At 39.9% G+C, this 20,620-nt stretch overlaps 1 protein-coding gene across 4 annotated transcripts in view; it reads left to right on the top strand.

The window, feature by feature from the left end:
* Nucleotides 1-768: 768 nt before the first annotated feature.
* NASP (nuclear autoantigenic sperm protein) overlaps nt 769-20,620 on the top strand; it is a 28,126-nt gene continuing 8,274 nt past the window's right edge. The window contains exons 1-6 of one of the 4 annotated variants that reach the window (XM_061413084.1): nt 769-853; nt 1,331-1,428; nt 15,524-15,574; nt 16,396-16,506; nt 18,672-18,752; nt 19,797-19,906. In XM_061413084.1, the coding sequence (XP_061269068.1) occupies nt 1,370-1,428; nt 15,524-15,574; nt 16,396-16,506; nt 18,672-18,752; nt 19,797-19,906 (412 nt within the window). In that variant the 5' untranslated portion in view covers nt 769-853; nt 1,331-1,369. The other 3 variants (XM_061413083.1, XM_061413085.1, XM_061413086.1) reach the window with 3 other exon arrangements.

Here is a 20,620-nt window from a genome sequence, read left to right as displayed (position 1 = left end):
GAATTCTCACAATATTCTTAAAGAGTGGATACTGATATTGTCCTCATTTTACATTTAATCTTATATGGTTACTTGACTTGGTTCAAGTCACCCAGCTAAAAACGGGGGAACCCACATCTGTTTGCTACAGGAATTGGCATTTACAGGTCCAGCTCTTTTTCCCTAAAAATTCCCAACCCCCTGAGTCTTGACAAACTGTAATAAGAATACTCCCCAGGAATCTTTCACAGTATGTGTGAACCTGGACGAAAATAAAATTACTGTTCAGATCACGGTAGGCAAGGAATGCCATGGTGGTAGGCAATGTATGGTGCTCCAGGTGTGAGGAAGTGCAGTCATTTCAGCCTGCCAGTTACCTTCCACGCAGCCAGTTGCAGGAAACGAGGCACACTACTTCCCATAAACGACTTGTTTGCAACTTTCTGCGCTAGTCAAACCTTCTCTGAACTTTGATTTCCATTTCTACCAAATGGGGCTGAGAACACCGTTGTCACTAGTAAGCTTTGGTGTAAAGTTAAGTAAGACAGTTAATAGCTTTAGATGTTTAAGCACAGTGCCCCCGCATGTAGTGGAGAAACGATAAGATAAATCGAAGTTCGATAAATCGTTATCAGCTAGTCAGATTTGGAGTCTGGGGGCGGGTCTAAGAGGATGGCGTCAGCGGATTGGGCCAGTGGAAGGGGGGCGGGTCCGGAGGGAGGAGCCACCCGCGTCCCGCCGCAGCAAGGAGCCGTGGAATCAAGCGCGGTAGTTTCAAGCGGTGACCAATCCTAGGACAGCACTGTTTTGCGTCAGTTGTTGCGGAGGTTCAGAGCCACGCGTCTCTCACCGATAACAGTTCTAGCCGTTGCAGGTATACCCGTGCTCGGTTCCTGCGTGTCCATCCGTTACGACTCAGAGGACAGATAGAAAGTCTCAGTTACCCTTCTAAGTATCGGGCCTAGAAAGAGACTCCAGGTTACTCGCTCCAAACGTAGAGCAGCACTAGCTACTTTTCTGGAAGCCGCTGACCAACGACCAGTCAGAAGCTGTAGTGCCAAAATTCTTACGCGACTTGCTAGAGTAGCAAAAAGTTGCTTTCTTCGAGGAAGGCAGACTAGGGAGGAAAGGTACCCGGTAGAACCAGGCGGTGCGGGCGGGGGATATCCTTGGGTTGGTTTGGGGCTGGGTCCTGGCCCTTTAAACTCGAGGGGGAGGATCCGGAAGTGGATAGGCGGGGCGAAGGGCCCTGCTATATAAGAGGACCCAGCCGCGCGGGGTCTCCAATCTGCCATTTTCTGTCCCTGAATAAGTCTCTGGCGTCCCGAATTCCGTCTGTTTTTTCTCACAGGCTGTGTCCAGTCCGCTGGCCCAACACCTCAGGGGAACGATGGCCGCAGAGTCCACAGCCACTGCCGCCATCACCGCGGAGCTGGTTTCTGCCGACAAGTAAGCCGGACCGTGGAGAGCTTGAGGCACTGGCCAGTCCGCAGGGAGGGGGTGGTGGACGGAGGCTCCCTGGGAGGGGCAGACCGGAGGGCTGGAGGACGTGCCTTCCAATGAACAACGGTCGCTATTCTGGAAGGCCCGGACACTGGAGAAGTTCACCTCTTGTAGAGAGTCTCCCTCAATATCAGTAACGCCGGTCGGCTGGCGCCCCCTGCCCCGCTTTTCGCGGCCGCCATCTTGCCGGGGGCAGCGGCGGCTGTCTCCATTGCCTGCCCCTCTCTTTCCTCCCCTGGCCCGGGGCTATCGGTGGGGAGGCGGGGCCCAGGCGCGCCGGTGTGCCTTCATGCCCCTGCTATGCCCACACAACTGGTGTGCGCCTCCGGTAGTATTCTCAAACACCTCGGGAAAATAACCAACAGAGATTTGGCGCCAAAAAAAAAAAACCTGCACGAGGAAGGAGGCCGGACTGGCGGCTCGGGGTGGGCGGGACCTCTAGGGGGCGGGGTGTGCGCTAGTGCGTTCGCTTCCCTCCGCGGGCTCTGGAGCAGGGGGCGGGGCCCCGAGGAGGCGGGAAAACTCCATTGTCTGGGGCTGTGAGGCTCGCGGTCCGCCTCAGACTTCCGCGGTGGGACACCGGGAAGCTTGTTCCCCGCGGTCTCCTTGCTCACCTGGTACCCACCTACCTTCAGCTAGGCCCATTTCTTTTTGTGGTGGAGAGCATCGTGGTTCTTTTAGATTTTGGCATTGTTGGCAGGGGACTCGATTGCTTGTAGAGGACTTGATCGGGTCGTGAAGCATTTTTGGCGCTGCGTTGAGGTCTCACTTCTAGCAGCGTTTGGTTGCTAGGAGAATGGGCAGTATTGTGCGTGAAGTGCAGTAGAATGGAAGACATGATTGCTGTAAAAACGGCACAGTGCCACTCAGGTATTTTTTGAACAGTGAAGGGAAACGGGACGTTTATTCGAAGAAACATAATTTAAATTATTAAGTGGCAGAGCCCTAGTATTTCACGTTTTTATTCCCTCATTTCTCATCCTTCCTTCATCCCCAAAGCTTACTTGAGAGGAAATTGCATGAAAATTTAATTAGCTAGTTGGAGAGAGCAATAAAGGCAGCATTCCTCAGTTAAATTCTTGAAACAATTTAGGGGTAAGGCGTTCAAGGGGGAGGGTGAAGAAAATTAACGTGAGTTTAGACTCTGTTAAGAATGCACATTATAAAAAAAAAAAATGCACATTATAATTCCAGTATAACCATTGAAAGAATAAAAAACACGTATAACTTTCAAACCAGTAGAGAGGAAAAAATGGAATGAGAAATAAACCTTAATTCAGAGTTGACTTTGATACCACTTTCATTGCTTAAGTGGTGAATGAGGGGCCACAGTTGTCATCTCTAAAAAGCTTCAATTTGGCTTCTGTTCCCTCATGCCATTTAAACAACATTGGTAAAAATTTATCAATGTCTAAATGTTAAATCAGTCCTTGTCCTCACTAGCTTTCTAAATAGTTCTAATTTTTAATGTTTTTATGTTACAATATATAACAGTTTGTAATGTAGTGGTAAGGAGGAATGAGAAAACTTAGGAAGTCTTATGTGGTGCACTGAATTTTAGTTTAGCTGTCTTATAATTTCTGAGCTACATAATTGTACCTTTAGATGAGAGATGCCAAAGTAAAAATGAGTGGTTTAGCTCAATCCTTAAAGTTCTGGTTCTGTTTCCATAAGTGTAAGGTTCATCTGTGTTGGTGTGAGGCTTATTTTGGTGCTTAGTATTCAGCTGTTTAAAGTGAGATCAATAACTTCTTGTATTGGGTTGGCCAGAAAGTTTGTTTGGGTTTTTTTCCATAAGCTCAGTAAGTAGGCTTTACCATGAGATGAATTAATGTCACAGTAATTAGAATATACTTTTGTGAAAGATTTAGCCAGTGTACCCATGTACCTAATTTTTGGTGGACTGGAGGTGTTAGGCCAGTATATTAGCTCAAATGTGTAAATGAGAAAAGAGTCATCTTGGACCTGCAAAAAAAAAATACTGTTCTTACAAGATTGTTTTATTTACTCATTAATTTTTTGTGGCATGGCATGTGGGATCTTAGTTTCCTGACCAGGACCTTGAACCTGAGCCCCTTGTATTGAAAGCTCTCAGTCTTAACCACTGGACCACCAGGGAAGCCTCCTTAGAAGATTGTTTTAAATGAAATCTGATATTTGATAATCTCAGGGTGGTTTTGAGGTGAAGGACAAGAACAGATCAGAGAAATAAATGAAATATAGAAATTATTTCTGAACAAGATGAATATGACTTGTACTCTTAGGACAAGTTTACTCATCATCACATCCATTAACTTTGATAATCTGTGTGTGTGCAAAAGAATTCTTCACGTACCACTTTAAAAGCTGGGGTTCAGAGAATTCCCTGGTGGTCCATTGGTGGACTCAGTGCTTACACTGCAGAGGGCAAGCTGTGCGGCCCGTCCGGGGGAAAAAAAAAAATTGTTTAAAAAAGAGCCCTGAGGTTCACCCTTAAGATTCCATACACAAAAAAATGTCCTGTGTTCATGCACTGGAATGCTTGATACTGTGAAGATGTTCATACTACCCAAAGAGATCTATAGATTCAACAGAACACCAGTGGCACTTTTTGTAGAAGTAGGAAAATGCATCGTAAAACTCATAAGAAACCTCAAGGGATCCCAAATAGCCAAAACATTTTTTGTTGTTGTTTTTAGCTTTGCCTCGGCCTGGGCCCTTAGCAGTGCGAATGTGGATCCATTGGGCCACCAAGGAAAGTGAAAGTGAAGTAGCTCAGTCATGTCCGACTCTTTGCGACCCCATGGACTGTAGCCTACCAGGCTCTTCCGTCCATGGGATTCTCCAGGCAAGAATACTGGAGTGGGTTGCCATTTCCTTCTCCAGGGTATCGTCCCAGCTCAGGGATCGAACCTGGGTCTCCTGCATTGCAGGCAGACGCTTTAGCCTCCGAGCCACCAGGGATTCCCTCCTAAAACAGTTCTGAAAAAGAATGAAGTGTAGATTTCACTTCCTGATTTCAAAACATTGCAAAGCTATAATTATCAAAACAGGGTGGTACTGGTATGATGGAGCAATGGAATGTAATAGTCCAGAAATAAATCCTTGCATATGGTCAAATGATTTTTGTTAAGGGTGCCAAGATCACTCAGGACACGACATTCTTTTCAACAAATGGTGTTGGGAAAATGGGATGTACACATGCAGAAGAATGAAGTTAGACCCTTATATACAAAAATGAGCTGAAAATGGATAAAAGTCCTAGATATAAGGCCTGAAACTGTAAATCTAGGAGAAAGCATAAGTTGAAGGTTCCATGGGACTTCCCTGGTCGTCCAGTGGCTAAGACTCTGTGCTTCCAGTGCAAGGGGTGTGGATTCGATCCTTGTTCAGGGAACTAGATCTCTACATGCCTCAACTAAGAGTTCACAAAAAAATAAAAATAAATATTAAAAGCCCCATGGAAATTCCCTGGTGGTCCAGTGGTTAGGATTCAGTGGTTTCACTGCAGTGGCCTGGGTCCAGTCCCTGCTTGGGGAACTAGGATCCCTCAAGCCCTACTCCCAACAAGGGTAGTTCTTCTGACATTACAGATGAGTTTTGTCTGTTTTTGAATGTTATATCTACAGTATGTTATTATATGACCTCTTACACTCAACTTTATGTGAATCATCCACATTACATATTATTTAGTGATTCTTTTTGCTGTGTAGGGGCTCTGCTTTTGAGTATTACACTTTATCTGTTATGTTGTAGGTGGGTGCTGAACATGTATTTATTTGTAAGGGTATCTTAAAACTTTTTATGGAGGGACTTCCCTGGTGGTCCAGTGGTTAATACTGCAGGGGACACAGATTTGATCCCTCGTCAGGGAACTAAGATCTTGTATGCCAAGTGGTGCAGCCAAAAAAAAAAAAAAACTAGATGATGTCTATGATGACTAGGAGTCAAGAAAACTGGATTCTATTTCTGGCTACCATGGTGGATCTCAGTTTTCCCATTTGTAAAATAGTGGCAGTAAATGGGGAAGATTCTTTCAGGAAATTTCCTTTTAGGAAAATTTTGTGAAGCAGTTTTTTTTCTCCTACTTATATAGGCATAGTGAAAGCCTTAGTCCCTCAGTCATGTCGGATTCTTTGTGACCCCATGGACTGCAGCCTGCTAGGCTCCTGTCTGTGGAATTCTCCAGGCAAGAATACTGGAGTGGGTAACCATTCCCTTCTCCAGGGGATCTTCCTGACTCAGAGATCGAACCTAGGTCTCCTGCACTGCAGGCAAATTCTTTACCATCGGAGCCACCAAGGATTCCCTGTATTTATCGAGCATTTGTTTTATATAATGAGACAGAAAAGATCTCTGCTCTTAAATGGAGACTCCTGGGATAGAGACCATAAATATGTAGATTAGAGAATATCAGTGATAAAGTGCTATGCAAATAATAACTTTACCTTCCCCTAGTTTAAAGAGATGTGAGGTTAACTGGGTGGTTATTTTAGATTGGGCAATCTGGAATGGCCACAAGGAGATGAATGACCAGGAGCCAGCTATCTGAAGTTTCCATTCATGAATAGGAGAGAGTGTGGATACAGATATGGGTAGGTTGATGGTTTTGGTGGTTGAGGGAGACTTCCTATCTAGTGGTGTCTATTTGCTCAATGAGGTGTGAAGCAAGACCTGCTTAGAAGTAAGGGAGAATGGAATACGGTGTAGGAGATTTGAGGAGAGAAATAGTTACTTTGGAGACTTGGAAGACATATTTTAGGGAATGTAGTAGGATTGCCAGTTTTGTCCTTGTTTCAGATTTGGGGCCAAGAATTGAAAGAGTGCAGTCAGTGCTGTTGTTTTCTTACATGTGCATTCAGCTGCTTTTCTGGAGCAGACACAGAATAGACAGCTAGAGGGTTGAAACCACCTCTTGTGGAACTTAAAAGTTCTCTAGAAGAAAGCCCTTCTTCACAGTGAGAGTTTACATTAAGGAAAAAAATCTTGACGATCAGACAGTTGGAAATTTTTTCCCACCACGTCTAGCAGCTGCCTGTTTGGTCTTTTGGTGCTTGTATTCCTTCGATAGAGCACCATCTCCTCTGCATTCAAATGTCCCAAGGTGGATGCTTGTAAAAACATTTTCTCTGTGATATATCTGTTCAGTTGCTTTCTTTGCTTCTTCCCTTGCATAGCCAGGCTTCTTTAGGTAAGAGTCTGCATTTCTAGTCTCCCATTTTTTCCCCTTCTATTTGCTTATGCATTTAACAGATATATTCAATATATATTTTAATATGTTGGGTTTCAGAGATACAAAGATGAATAAGATACTAGTTTCTAGTCATCAGATCACAGTCTAACTGGACAACTGTGTTCTGAGAATATACACATTTGTCCATCCTGTCTCAATTGAGCTGCTTTCCTTCATGTCATTTAAACAGCATTGCTAAAGATAATCATTGTCCAAATGCTGAAGTAGTCCTTATCATTCTTAGCTTCCTAATTAGTTCTTTTTGGTACCTTTTTGCTGCCTCTGATACCAGATTCAGTTCAATTCAGTTCAGTCCCTCAGATGTGTCCGACTCTTTGCGACCCCATGAACCGTAGCACACCAGGCCTCCCTGTCCATCACCAACTCCCGGAGTTCACTCAGACTGATGTCCATCGAGTCGGTGATGCCATCCAGCCATCTCATCCTCTGTTGTCCCCTTCTCCTCCTGCCCCCAATCCCTCCCAGCATCAGAGTCTTTTCCAATGAGTCAACTCTTCCCTTGAGGTGGCCAAAGTACTGGAGTTTCAGCTTTAGCATCATTCCTTCCAAAGAAATCCCAGGGCTGATCTCCTTCAGAATGGACTGGTTGGATCTCCTTGCAGTCCAAGGGACTCTCAAGAGTCTTCTCCAACACCACAGTTCAAAAGCATCAATTTTCTCAGTTTTCTTCACAATCCAACTCTCACATCTATACATGACCACTGGAAAAACCATAGCCTTGACTAGACGGACCTTTGTTGGCAAAGTAATGTCTCTGCTTTTGAATATGCTATCTAGGTTGGACATAACTTTCCTTCCAAGGAGTAAGTGTCTTTTAATTTCATGGCTGCAGTCACCATCTGCAGTGATTTTGGAGCCCCAAAAAATAAAAGTCTGAGACTGTTTCCACTGTTTCCCCATCTATTTCCCATGAAGTGGTGGGACTGGATGCCATGATCTTTGTTTTCTGAATGTTGAGCTTTAAGCCAACTTTTTCACTGTCCACTTTCACTTTCATCAAGAGGCTTTTTAGTTCCTCTTCACTTTCTGCCATAAGGGTGGTGTCATCTGCATATTCTGAGGTTATTGATATTTCTCCTGGCAATCTTGATTCCAGCTTGTGTTTCTTCCAGTCCAGCGTTTCTCATGATGTACTCTGCATAGAAGTTAAATAAGCAGGGTGACAATATACAGCCTTGACGTACTCCCTTTCCTATTTGTAACCAGTCTGTTGTTCCATGTCTAGTTCTAACTGTTGCTTCCTGATACCAGATACTCCCTCTTTAATTTTATTTTCCTTTGATGCTGCCTCTGATTCTTCCTATCTTTTAGTTCTTTCATTGTTAATGAGTGCTAGCATCTTTTGATTCTTTATGTGCCAAGCATTGAACTAAGCACTTCGTGAACTAAGCACTTCGTGAACATTCTCATTTAATTTTCAAAACAAATCTTGTGAGATGGGTAGTGTTAATAGTTGAGAAAAGTTAGGTACTTCACATGATAAGTGGCAAAGTCACTTGTCCTTAATCCTACCCTTAGTGATTCAGAATTGGTCACTTACTTTAATAAATATTGATTAGATGCCAGGCTTTGTGCTTGGTTTTAGAATACAGTTTAGGATAAGATAGTCATGGTTTCTCAGATCTTAATCCGGATGGAGAATACAGAAAGTCAGTAGGCAGAATATAGCATGAGTTATGATTGGTGTTACGCATAGATTAGAAAATCATTTGTGTAATTGGGTAAGTTACTCTGGAAAATAGGGTATTGACACATACCACAAGGCATTTTGTGTTTTTTGTGAGAGGATTAAATGATAATGTAATAGGTACGGCTCTATGACAGATGTTTGCTCTGAATTGGCCTATTGAATGTTACTCATTTAGGTGTTTTTTTTTTTTTTTTTTTCATTTAGGTGTTTTATAAGCACCTCAAAACCAACTCTGAGGGACTTCCCTGGTGGTCCAGTGGGTAAGACTCCACTCTCCCAATGCAGGAGGCCTGGGTTCTATCTCTGGTCAGGGAACTAGATTCCACATGCTGCAATTAAGAGTTTGCCTGCTGCAACTAAAGATCCCTCATGCTGTAACTAAGACTCAGTGCAGCCAAATAAATACATACATATTTTTTTAAAAAACCAAACCAACCAACTCTTAATAGGTACCCACAGTTCTCACTAATGAATCCTATTCTTGTACCTTATTTTGCTCGGATAGTGCTCAGTTTCCCAATCCCAGAAATAAAAATTCCAGATTCACCTTCCCATGTTTCCCAGTTTCTAAACAGTCACCAATATTTAGCAATTTGGTGTTTTGTAGAAGGGCTTAGAAATGTAAAGCTTAGAGGGCCAGATAGGAAAAAGTGATGTGGTGGTGGGGATTCAGGTGAATTCTCCCTTACAGTGTTAGGTCACTGTTCAACTTCAGTTGACTGGGGAGAATGTATGCCACAGTGGCAGATATTTTTGATATTTAAAATGGTATTTCTTTGAATAGGGCATACATTCCTGGTTCAAAATCCAGAAGAGGGAGTATACAGTGAAATGTTAATTAACCCTTACTAGCGTTTTCTCCTTACAGTCCACCAGTGTTCATAATTTATTATGTATCCCTCAGTGATATCTTTTGGGCTTCCCTGGTGGCCCAGTGATAAAGAATCCGCCTGCCGATATAGGAGATGCAGGTTCAATCCCTGGGTGGGGAAGATCCCCTGGAAATGGAAATGGCAACCCACGCCAGTGTTCTTGCCTGGGAAATACATGGACGGAGAAGCCTGGCAGGCTACAGTTCATGGGGTTGCAAAGAGTTGGACACGACTTAGCGACTAAACAACAATAACAGCAATGATATCTAATCATGTAAGAGCAGATTGTATGTAGTTATTCTACATTATTGTACAAATGGTAGCACACTTGATACATTTCTGACCACTTTATTAGCAATGTATCTTGGAGATGATTCCTCCTCAGGATGTAATTTCCTCATGAGGGCATAGTTTTCCTTTTTTTTTTAAAATGGCTGCATTTTATTCTATTCTGTGGCTGTCTCATAACAGGTTTCCTATTGGTGGATACTTAAATTCTATCCAGAATTTAATTATTACAAATAATGCTTTAGTGAATAACCTTGTAAACCATGGACTCATCTATAGGATAAATTCTACAGGTGGAACTGCTGGATCAAAGAGTGTTCACTTGTTATTTTTGATAGATACTGCCAAATAGACCTGCATAGAAGTTTTGTAAATTTAAACTTCTATTAGCAATATATATATTTAAACTTCTGTTAGCAGTTTGTTAGCGTGCAGTACTTGCTGAGGTTGTGAGTTGAAGCCTGACCTGGAGCATGACCCTTGTGGATACCCTCACGTCTCTCCTTTTGATTCCCTGGTGGCTCAGACAGTAAAGTGTCTGCCTGCAATGCTGGATACCCGGGTTTGATCCCTGGGTCAGGAAGGGTTTGCCCCCTGGAGAAGGCAACCCACTCTAGTACTCTTGCCTGGAAAATCCCATGGATGGAGGAGCCTGGTAGGCTATGGTCCATGGGGTTGCAAAAAGTGGGAAACGTCTGAGCGACTTCACTTTTAGCAATATATGGAAACAGTTGTTTTTCTTACGTTCTTGTCTTTGAATATTTGATGGGTAAAAAAATGTTTTCTCACTGTAGTTTTGTGTTTCTCTGAAGAGTGTGAGCACGTATTCAGATGTTTGAGCTCTTTGTGTTTCATTTTCTGTGGATATGTTTATATCCTTTCATCTTTTCCTGCTGGACTTTTTTTCCTTTTGATTATAATACTCTATATATTTGGTAAGATAACCTTTTGTGAAATGAATTAGATGGAGTAGAATTTATCAATCTTCTATAATTTCTGAATTTAAAAAGGCCTTCTCCAGATGAATTACATAGTAATTCTCCCATGGTTTTCTTTAGTAATTTTTGGTTTTACAGTTTACATAACAATTTTTTAAGAGAAGCAGAAATCCAGATTTTTTGTGTGCTATCTTCATAGTTTTAAATGTAGTGGCTACCATAATTAACATTGAAAAAATAATTGTGGATAAACATGTCTGTGGCTCAGATAAGACATGAACATTAGTGTGTAATTTTTTTTCCTAACCTGGTGTTTGTTACATTGTGGTTCCCAAACCAGCAGTAGCATCACCTAGAAGGTTGTTAGAAATGCAAATTCCTGGACCTCATAGTAGATCCACTGAACCAGAACTCTAGGGTTGGGACTCAACAATCTGTTTAATTCATGTAGACTGAAGTTTGAAGAATCTCTGCTTTAATTATGCCTTTTCTTCTGACTGTACTAATATGGCCTTGATTGGTTCATGCCCTTTTTGTCTAGGCTACTAAGTAAGAATAGAAGTAAGTTTATCATTGCTGACCTGCCTCTTGAGAAACCTGTATGCAGGTCAGGAAGCAACAGTTAGAACTGGACATGGAACAACAGACTGGTTCCAAATAGGAAAAGGAGTACATCAAGGCTGTATATTGTCACCCTGCTTATTTAACTTATATTTAGAGTACATCAGGAGAACCACTGGGCTGGAGGAAGCGCAAGCTGGAATCAAGATTGCCGGGAGAAATGTCAGTAACCTCAGATAGGCAGAAGACACCACCCTTATGGCAGAAAGTGAAGAAGAACTAAAGAGCCTCTTGATTAAAGTGAAAGAGGAGAGTGAAAAAGTTGGCTTAAAGCTCAACATTCAGAAAACTAAAATCATGGCATCCGGTCCCATCACTTCATAGGAAATAGATGGGGAAACAGTGGCTAACTTTATTTTTCTGGGATCCAGAATCACTGCAGATGGTGATTGTAGCCATGAAATTAAAAGACAGGAAGGAAAGTTATGACCAACCTAGATAGCATATTAAAAAGCAGAGACATCACTTTGCCAACAAAGGTCCGTCTAGTCAAGGCTATGGTTTTTCCAGTGATCATGTATGGATGTGAGAGTTGGACTATGAAGAAAGCTGAGCGCCAAAGAATTGAAGCTTTTGAAGTGTGGTGTTAGAGAAGACTCTTGAGAGTCCCTTGGACTGCAAGGAGATCCAACCAGTCCATCCTAAAGAAGATCAGTCCTGGGTGTTCATTGGAAGGACTGATGTTGAAGGTGAAATTCCAATATTTTGGCCACCTGATGTGAAGTGCTGACTCATTTGAAAAGACCCTGATGCTGGGAGGGATTGAGGGCAGGAGGAGAAGGGGACGACAGGATGAGATGGTTGGATGGCATCACTGACTCAATGGATGTGGGTTTGGGTAAACTCTGGGAGTTGGTGATGGACAGGGAGGCCTGGTGTGCTGCGGTTCATGGGGTGGCAGAGAGTCGGACATGACTGAGCAACTGAACTGATACCCATTTTTTTCTAATTTTATCCACTTCAAACTTTTGTACCACAGGATATATAAGAAGTAAATTTGATGATATGCATTCAGTGCCTCAGCTTGATAAAAATTTAAAGACTTAGGTTGGCATCAAAACTAAATGATCTGTTTCTACTCTTGTTCCTAGGAAGTGGGGACATGGAAAGTAGGGTGAAGGACAGTTACAAAGGTAAAGTTCAGGAAATTCCCTGGCGGTTTAGTGGTTAGGACTCCACACTTTCACTGCCATGGTCCCTGCTCTAGGAACTAAAGTCCTGCAAGCTATGCTGTGCAGCCCGGTCCCTGCCTCCTCCCTGCCAAAGATGTAAGCATAAAAACTGAGAGTAAACATTTGGAAATAAAGAAATTTGACATTACTCTGACATTTCTGTTTTATATTAAAAAACCCATCTCCTGCATATTGAAATTGAAAGTCCGGTCCTTCAGTCACAGGTAATTTGAGAAACTCTGTGCTAGAATTAGAATAATCCATTAGTGAAGGAAGCTATTTGAAGGTAACTAGCTATGACAGGGGCTTCCCCTGGTGGCTCATGGTAAAGAATTCCCCTGTCAATGCAGATTCAATTCCTGGATCTTGAAGATCCCCTGGAGAAGGAAATGGCAACCCACTCCAGTATTCTTGCCTGGGAAATTCCATGGACAGAGGCACCTGGCAGGCTACAGTCCATGAGGTCACAAAAGAGTCTGACACGACAACTGAACAACAGCAAGCTATGACAGGAAGTATTTGTAGATAAGGATCCTGGGCCATTCCAGGGTTCTGGTCAGATCATTTGCTGCTTACTGTGCAGCTGAACACATTAACTTTTAAATTGTGCTTTTTTCCTGTCAGTATGAAGTCTGCTTATTTTCAACCCCATTTCCCTGCCCACCTCCCCTCTCCAGGACTTTTCATCAAACTCGTTAACCAATATAATGTTTAGGAGTTTCTAAGAAAGATACTGGATCCTGCTGAAAGTAATTGACAACTTTTCATCTCTAAAGCATTTTCTAAGACTCAGATTCCAATATAGTTAGCCCCTGCTTGTCATTTAATCTCTTCTGCTTTCTCCAAATTGTCCTCTCTGCTTTTTTTTCGGTGGGGGGGACGCAGGTTGGCGTTGGCGCCTGTGGCTTATGGGATTTTAGTTCTCTCACTTGGGCCATTGGCAGTGATGGGGCGAATCCTAACCGCTGGACAGCCAGGGAATTTACCTGTGTCCTCTGCTTTAACTTTTGCTGGAGGTTGATTCTGATGCTTAGCATACAGTGAAAGTGAAAGTGAAGTTGCTCAGTCGTGTCCGACTCTTTGCAACCCCATGGACTGTAGCCTATCAGGATCCTCCGTCCATGGGATTTTCCAGGCAAGAGTGCTGGAGTGGATTGCCATTTCCTTCTCCAGGGGATCTTCCCAACCCAGGAATCGAACCCGGGTCTCCCGCATTGCAGGCAGATGCTTTACTGTCTTAGCCACTAGGGAAGTCACATCTAGCATACAGTAGATACTAATAAAATGTCTATTGAATTTGATTTTTGAGTTAATATATTTATTGAGTAAGCTATTTTTTAGTTGTTCATTTGTTTTGTCCATATTGTGTATATAAATTTGGTATGCTAAATAAGAAAGTCCAAGTATGAAAAATTAATTGACTCAGTTCTGTTTGTGTGTATATTTTAACCTTTGGAGGAGTTAAAAACACAACTTCCTGTGTTCTCCCATGCTCCTAGCTTTCTTGCTGCATGTACTTCAGTTCTCATGTATGGCTTCTGAGGTGTTTAGTAGTCAAGTTTTCTGTGTTCCCACTGTTCTTTTTCTCCATTTCATCACAGCTAACAGCATTCTCTGCTCTCATTTGAGATGTAACGGTCCTTGGTTTAAACTGGTGTGCTTTGGAGGCACAGTTAAAGATGATATATATCCTTAACTGAATATTTCCTTTGGGATATAGGTGAAAACTGATGATAGACTAGGTAACAAAGGCAAGGATTTAAGTTCATACCAAGTGAATGGTGTCAGTGTATAGCATTCCTAAGTAATAACTTAAGTCAACTCTTTTCTTGAAACCTACCTAAGGTTTAACTGTATGGTAAAAAAAGGGTAAATTCTTCGTTCCCTTTATTTATCAATTTTCAATCATTTTCCAAAGATGACTAATGAGGTTTTTTTTTTTGTTTATATTATTGAGAACTCACGGATTTAAACATATTTGGAGTTTTCCAGTCAATTGCAGCTATAATCTTTTTTAAAATGTTTAAAGTTTTATATTGCAGTATAGTTGATTAACAGTGTGTTAGTTTCAGGTGTACAGCAAAGTGATTCAGTTATACATATACATGTATCTATTCTTTTTCGAGTTTTTTTCCCACTTAGGTTATTATAAAATACTGAGCATATTTCCCTGTACTACACAGTAGGTCCTTTTTGGTTATTCAGTTATTATCTGCGTGTGTGTTTTATATTTATTTATTTGGCTGCTTTGGGTCTTAGTTGCACCACGTGGGCTCTTAGATCATCATTGCGGTGTGAGGGATCTTTCAGTTGTGGCTTGTGAACTCTTAGTTGGGACATTCGGGATCTAGTTCCCTGACCAGGGATCGAACCCAGGCCCCTTTTTGGGAGCTTGGAGTCTTACCCACTGGGCCACTGGGGAAGTCCCTATTATCTTTGTTGATGTTCACATTGTCCCTTCTTTTGGCCAGTGAGATTTTATTGAGGTTGGCTCGTAAGTGTGCTTTTGTAATATTATTGTAAATACGAGACATCAAATTTATAGAGAAGTTGAAAAAGTACAAAGAACTCTTCTTGCTTTACCCTGGATTCCCCACCTTTCCTTTTATTTTTATTATTTTTTTTTCCCCCACCTTTCCTTTTAGCATGACCATTAGTAGATATGATCCTAAATAATGCTAGATAGAGTTTTGTTGCCTTCTGTCATGATATTGCCCCAGATTCACCTATGTACTTCTCCAACACTGTTTTAGATCAGTTATTTCTCAGAGGATTCTTGGTTCCTTTTAGTGGGAAATGGATTTTCAGGAGCACAGTCTAGGTTCTAGGGGCTGCTGAGTTGGTCATTTCTAGACTTTTTCAGTAAACACAACTATGAAATATTTTAAAGATATTTATTAGTACTTTTCCCCCCGAAAATGAATGTTCTGGGAAACTTTGCTTTTTCCTTTTTTTAAAAAACAAACTTATTTTTAGTGAGCAGTAAACTCAAATCTAGGATGTAACTGTCTTGTTCATTATATCAATAGTATCAGGTAGCAAATAAGCATTCAACAGTTACTTGAATGAATAAGTGTTAAATTTGATAATGTAAATAAATGTTATGTAAGATCTGAATATATTGGACATTTAATAAATAGCTTTTTTTATGACTTTATGTTTTTAAATTTCTAGTCTTAAAATAGCCTTTCATTTTTACTTTTTCCCCCCTTAATTTTTCTTTACAGAATTGAAGAAGATGCCCCTGCTCCTTCTACTTCTGCAGATAAAGTGGAGAGGTATGATTATTTACAGTGGCGTGATTTGATTTATATCTAGAACATAGACATAAGAGCTGTGTAACTTGAGGGCAGTTTGTTTTATCATCTTTAATAGGTAACGAGTGAGAGTGAATAAGTGTTAAAGTATTTGTAAATTAAAAGTATGGAGTCCTAATAAATTTATTTTCAGTCCTTCACTAAATGATTTTATAATCTGTGACAAAATGTGAAGTATGAATGCACTTCTGCCTACTAAAGTAAGATGATTGTCTTTAGCAAAAGCACTTGTGTGGCCATTTGAATTAAGAATCAGATTTTTCTTTGTGGACATGGGGACAGGGGAGGAGAGGGTGAGATGTATGGAAAGAGTAACATGGAAACTTACATTACCATGTGTAAAATAGATAGCCAACAGGAATTTGCTGTATGGCTAAGGAAACTCAAACAGGCTCTGTATCAACCTAGAGGGGTGGGATGGGAAGGGAGATGGGAGGGAGGTTCAAAAGGGAGGGGATATATGTATACCTGATTCATGATGAGGTTTGACAGAAAAACAGCAAGATTCTGTAAAGCAATTATCCTTCAATGAAAAATAAATAAATTAAAAATAATTAAAATTTTCATGGAATTCTGGATTTGAAAGGATGACCAACAGACAAACTGATTACGCAGACTTTGTAGTGAGCTTTTGTAGTGATAGATCGTGGGTTAGCTCAGCCTTGCCAGAGCAGTTGAGAGGTCTAAGGAAATAAAATACTACAGTTTAAATGTAGCAGGTATTCAAAAAATGTTGATTTTAAAAGTATATGACACCTGAAAAGAAATCTTTTTTCTTGCAGTCTGGATGTGGATAGTGAAGCTAAGAAACTCTTGGGATTAGGACAGAAACATCTGGTAATGGGTGATATTCCTGCAGCTGTCAATGCCTTCCAGGAAGCAGCTAGTCTTTTGTAAGTACTGTATTACATTCCTAATAAACTTGAGTCATAAAAAGTTGTTTAATGGGAAAAAGAATGAAAAGCAAGAGTTTAAAAAGATTTATTTTTCATGTATGAGTTTATTCCTATAACTATAAAACTCACGTATAACTGAGCAGTTTTAGCCTTTGATTTTCCTGAGTTAATGAAATTTGTTTTCTGTTGATCACTAACTAATTTGTCCCAGTTCTGGGACTTGTTCCAATTTTAACAGTGGAAGTGTTTTTTTTTTGTTTGTTTGTTTGTTTTTAACTTTTTATTTGAAGTGGAGTTGATTTACAATGTTATATATCTGCTGTATATCAGAGTGACTCAGTTATATGCATATATACTTTTTTTTTTATTCTTTTCCCTTAAGTATATATCCCAGGGTACTGAATACACCTGTATAGTAGGGCTGTGTTTACTCTAATGCTTGAAGTTCTATATCCAGGGGAAGTCCGTAATCCCAAGCAAGGCATGGTTAGTCACCCTCTCGCTAATGCTGTTATTAGCACAGCATTTTTCATAGATTCTTAGCACCTTTGTTATCTGTACAATTTCTTGAATATTGATAGTTGACCACCAGGTGGCCATGTATATCTGTATCTTGGGGGAATGGGTTAGTCTTAGTGCTTCAGGAGTGATTTAGTTTAGCCAAAGACTTTAATGTACTTTATACACTGAGAGAAAGTGTCTTTTAAGTGGTAGCCTTTCAGCCTGTGACTTGTTTTCTCAAAAATACCATTACCAATAGCAGTTGAAGTCAGTCATGCATGCTCATTAGTTGATAACATTATATTTAGTGGAATTGAAGAAATCTTGCTTATGAAAGAGATGCTTATAATAAAGCTGGGTTTCAGGTTTGAGGCTCACTGATTAAGTCTTTGGCTTCTTCATTCCTTTTATTCAGTCAGTCAGGGTTATATTAGTGTATTTTTTCCCTAACCCTTACTCCCTCTAGAACAGAATCTTATTCCTGGATGCCTGTTGATTGTTGTTGATTTATTGGCCTCTGGCCTCTCTGTCGTCATCTGGGCCTGAAGAGCTGAGGTTCTGGTATTCAGTGTTGTGCTAAGGGTAGGACCCAGGTTTCATCTGATGCTAAGTAATTAGGTGTTTTTATATAAAAATCTTACATTGTAAAATGTTAAAATCTAAGTTTTTAATATTGAGCACATAGAAACACACTTCTTAGCTTTTTCCTTCCAGATTCCTGAAAAGTTTAGTTTTCTCACTGTCCTGTCATTAAGGGTATTTGAGTAGAATTTGAGATGCATTCTTCTAATATAACAGACTTCCCTTAAACATGACCTTCATCATTATAGCTTTTATGCTTAGTTGCTCTGGTTACTCTTACTAGACTCTTAGACTATTAGTTGACTTTACTTAGCATGATTTCTGCAGATCCTTTACCCCATAAAAGCTAGTCTCTTTACTCCACATAAAGTACTTCCTCCTTCCCATTTATCATACTTGTGATTTTTCCTCTGCTTCTTCCATGTTTATAGGTATTAATAGCTAAACTTGGTATATATATTGCTATCTATTTCTAAGCATTATTTTGAATGATTTTGTATACATTAACTTAATTAGTTCTTGCAGTAGACCTAAGCGGTTCTTAACATTTCCATTTTATAAATGCGAAAACTAAGGCATTGTGAGATTAAGTTAACTACTAAAGTTTAAAGTTAGAGGCAGGATTTGAATCTAGGCAAGAACATTAACTCTTTATCATGATGCCTGTGCATGGACTTGATTCATGCTTTAGTCCCAGCCAAAGGCCATCTAACTCCTAACAATATTCTGGCTTATATTGACCCCTATTTTTTATCAGGAGAAATACCTATTAATAGCTTGCATCTTAGATTATATATTTTAATTGTAGGAAATAGATGTCTTTTTAGAATATATATTCTAATTATATAATGTATATTATATATCTAAATGCATAATTATGATACATACTATATAGATGAAGAACTGGCAACATTAACTTATTCATTGTTTCTTAAAGTCCCTTGAACCTTGAGCTCAAGAGGAGGGGAGAGTATTGGTTTCCTAGAAGGATGTGTTACAGAAGAAACGTCATTTTATGGCTAAAGAACTAGAAAAAATAAAAGTTTAATTCAGATCCTAGCTGTTTATTCTCTTTTTAGAGGTAAGAAGTATGGAGAGACAGCTAATGAATGTGGAGAAGCCTTCTTTTTTTATGGGAAATCACTTTTGGAGTTGGCAAGGTATGTCTTTCAAGCTAAGTTTAAAGTAAGATGTTTGTATCATAATGATTTATTTAAAAACTTTTAAGTTTATTTGTTAAGATTATTTATTAGCCTTAAGATTTCACAGGAACTGAGTGAGACTGGTTTTACTCAGGGGGTTTAGAAAGGAGGATGAAAAATTGATGGGTTGTTTTTGCTTCTCTTTTTCTTTTTTTGCTTGTGCTGCACAGTGTGTGGGATCTTAGTTCCCTGACCAGAGATTGAACCTTCACCCTTAGCAGTGGAAAGTGTGGAGTTTTAACCACTGAACCTCCAGGGAATTCCCTTGATGGGAATTTTGAAAGGCACTTAAAAGAGTAAAGTTATACTTAAGTTTTGACTTTTGCAGTTATTAGAAGCAGAGATCTTTCCATTAGTGAATAGTCAATAACTTACCAAGTCTAGTTTAGAGAGGGAACCTTTAAAAACACTCTCAGCTAGCCCAGAACAATATCCATAACAAGGATGGACGGAAGGACAATTTGGAAACACTTGGCATGTGAAAATATCTTAAGATAAAAAACAGAAGAATCATCTCTGGATAAGGAGTTGGAAAGTTGTTATGATATTCCACCAGAATTTATTAAGCAGAATAAAATACGTTGAGGGTACACAGAGTAGCAAATAATCTGTAATCTATTTAATCTCTCACTTTTGCTAAGCTTTCTAATTTTGTAGAGCAGTCTAAGGATTTGTCATGAAAATCTTGCCAGAATGTTTTTGGCCATCTAGAGACATATAGGTAGATGAGAAGTTTGGGAAACATGGCCCTTTTGATAAGGGTTATCAGTGCTTTTTAAGATGGCTGGATAAAGGGTATGTTCATTTTCTTCAGTGCTCTTAAAACCATAGTTTATATTCATTTTGACCATTGCTTTTCTTTCATGAGTGCTTATAGTTTATATTCCCTGTACTTACTTACTCTTCTGTTGCTTTTATAATACAGGGCTAAGTTTCTTTCTTAAAAAGACTGTTAGGTTCTAGCCATCATACCTTTAGTACTTTCTCCTTTTGTTCTGCTAGAATGGAGAATGGTGTGTTGGGAAATGCCCTGGAAGGTGTGCATGTGGAAGAGGAGGAAGGAGAAAAAACAGAAGAAGAATCTCTGGTAGAAAATAATGATAACATAGATGGTATGTGGAGTTGCATGTGACATTCAAGAGATGCGACGTATATTTCTTATATACAAGCGATGGAAATAGGGCTCTCCTTATTTTGAATAGTCTCTCTTGGGGCTACACTTGCATCTGGTGGAGACTGCGGGGGAGGTCTCAGTGAAACTGATGATAGACTTTTTTAAGGGGATAACTTAATTTCCTAAATAAATCTGGTTATTTAAATTGATATTCTAAGTATTAAAATAACCTAAAATATTTTTCTGATGTAAATTTTTAAAAGTCTTTGCAGCTCAGTTATTTTAATGGCTGGGCTTTTGGGGCCCTTTTACATTTTTTGGTTCTAAGAAAATTAAATGTTAATTTCTAATCTGGGTTTTGCTGCTAGAGTTTTACATATCAGATCTATTTTATATATATATATATATATATATATATATATATATATAGTGTTGAGAGGAGAATGTAAAGCTTGGCATCTCTTAGCTAACTGATAATTAGAATGCTCAAGTAAAATAATACCTAATTTAAGGAGCTTGGGTTTCTTTTGCAGTAAATTGCTCTGCTAGTTGGGATTTTTCCTTTGCTTTTCTCAAAGGGGCAGGTAATTTGTAGGCCATCTGCTAAAACATAAGCCAGGCTGTTTGAGGGTTTAAAGGGAATGTATTTTTAGTTTCCATTTATGCCTTTATCATTAAATTCGAAGACATGTTTATGCTTCATGTTCTTTAA

The sequence above is a fragment of the Bos javanicus genome, chromosome 3 (assembly GCF_032452875.1).
Source record: "Bos javanicus breed banteng chromosome 3, ARS-OSU_banteng_1.0, whole genome shotgun sequence".
NCBI lineage: Eukaryota > Metazoa > Chordata > Mammalia > Artiodactyla > Bovidae > Bos > Bos javanicus.
This window is presented reverse-complemented; position numbering and strand designations above follow the sequence as displayed.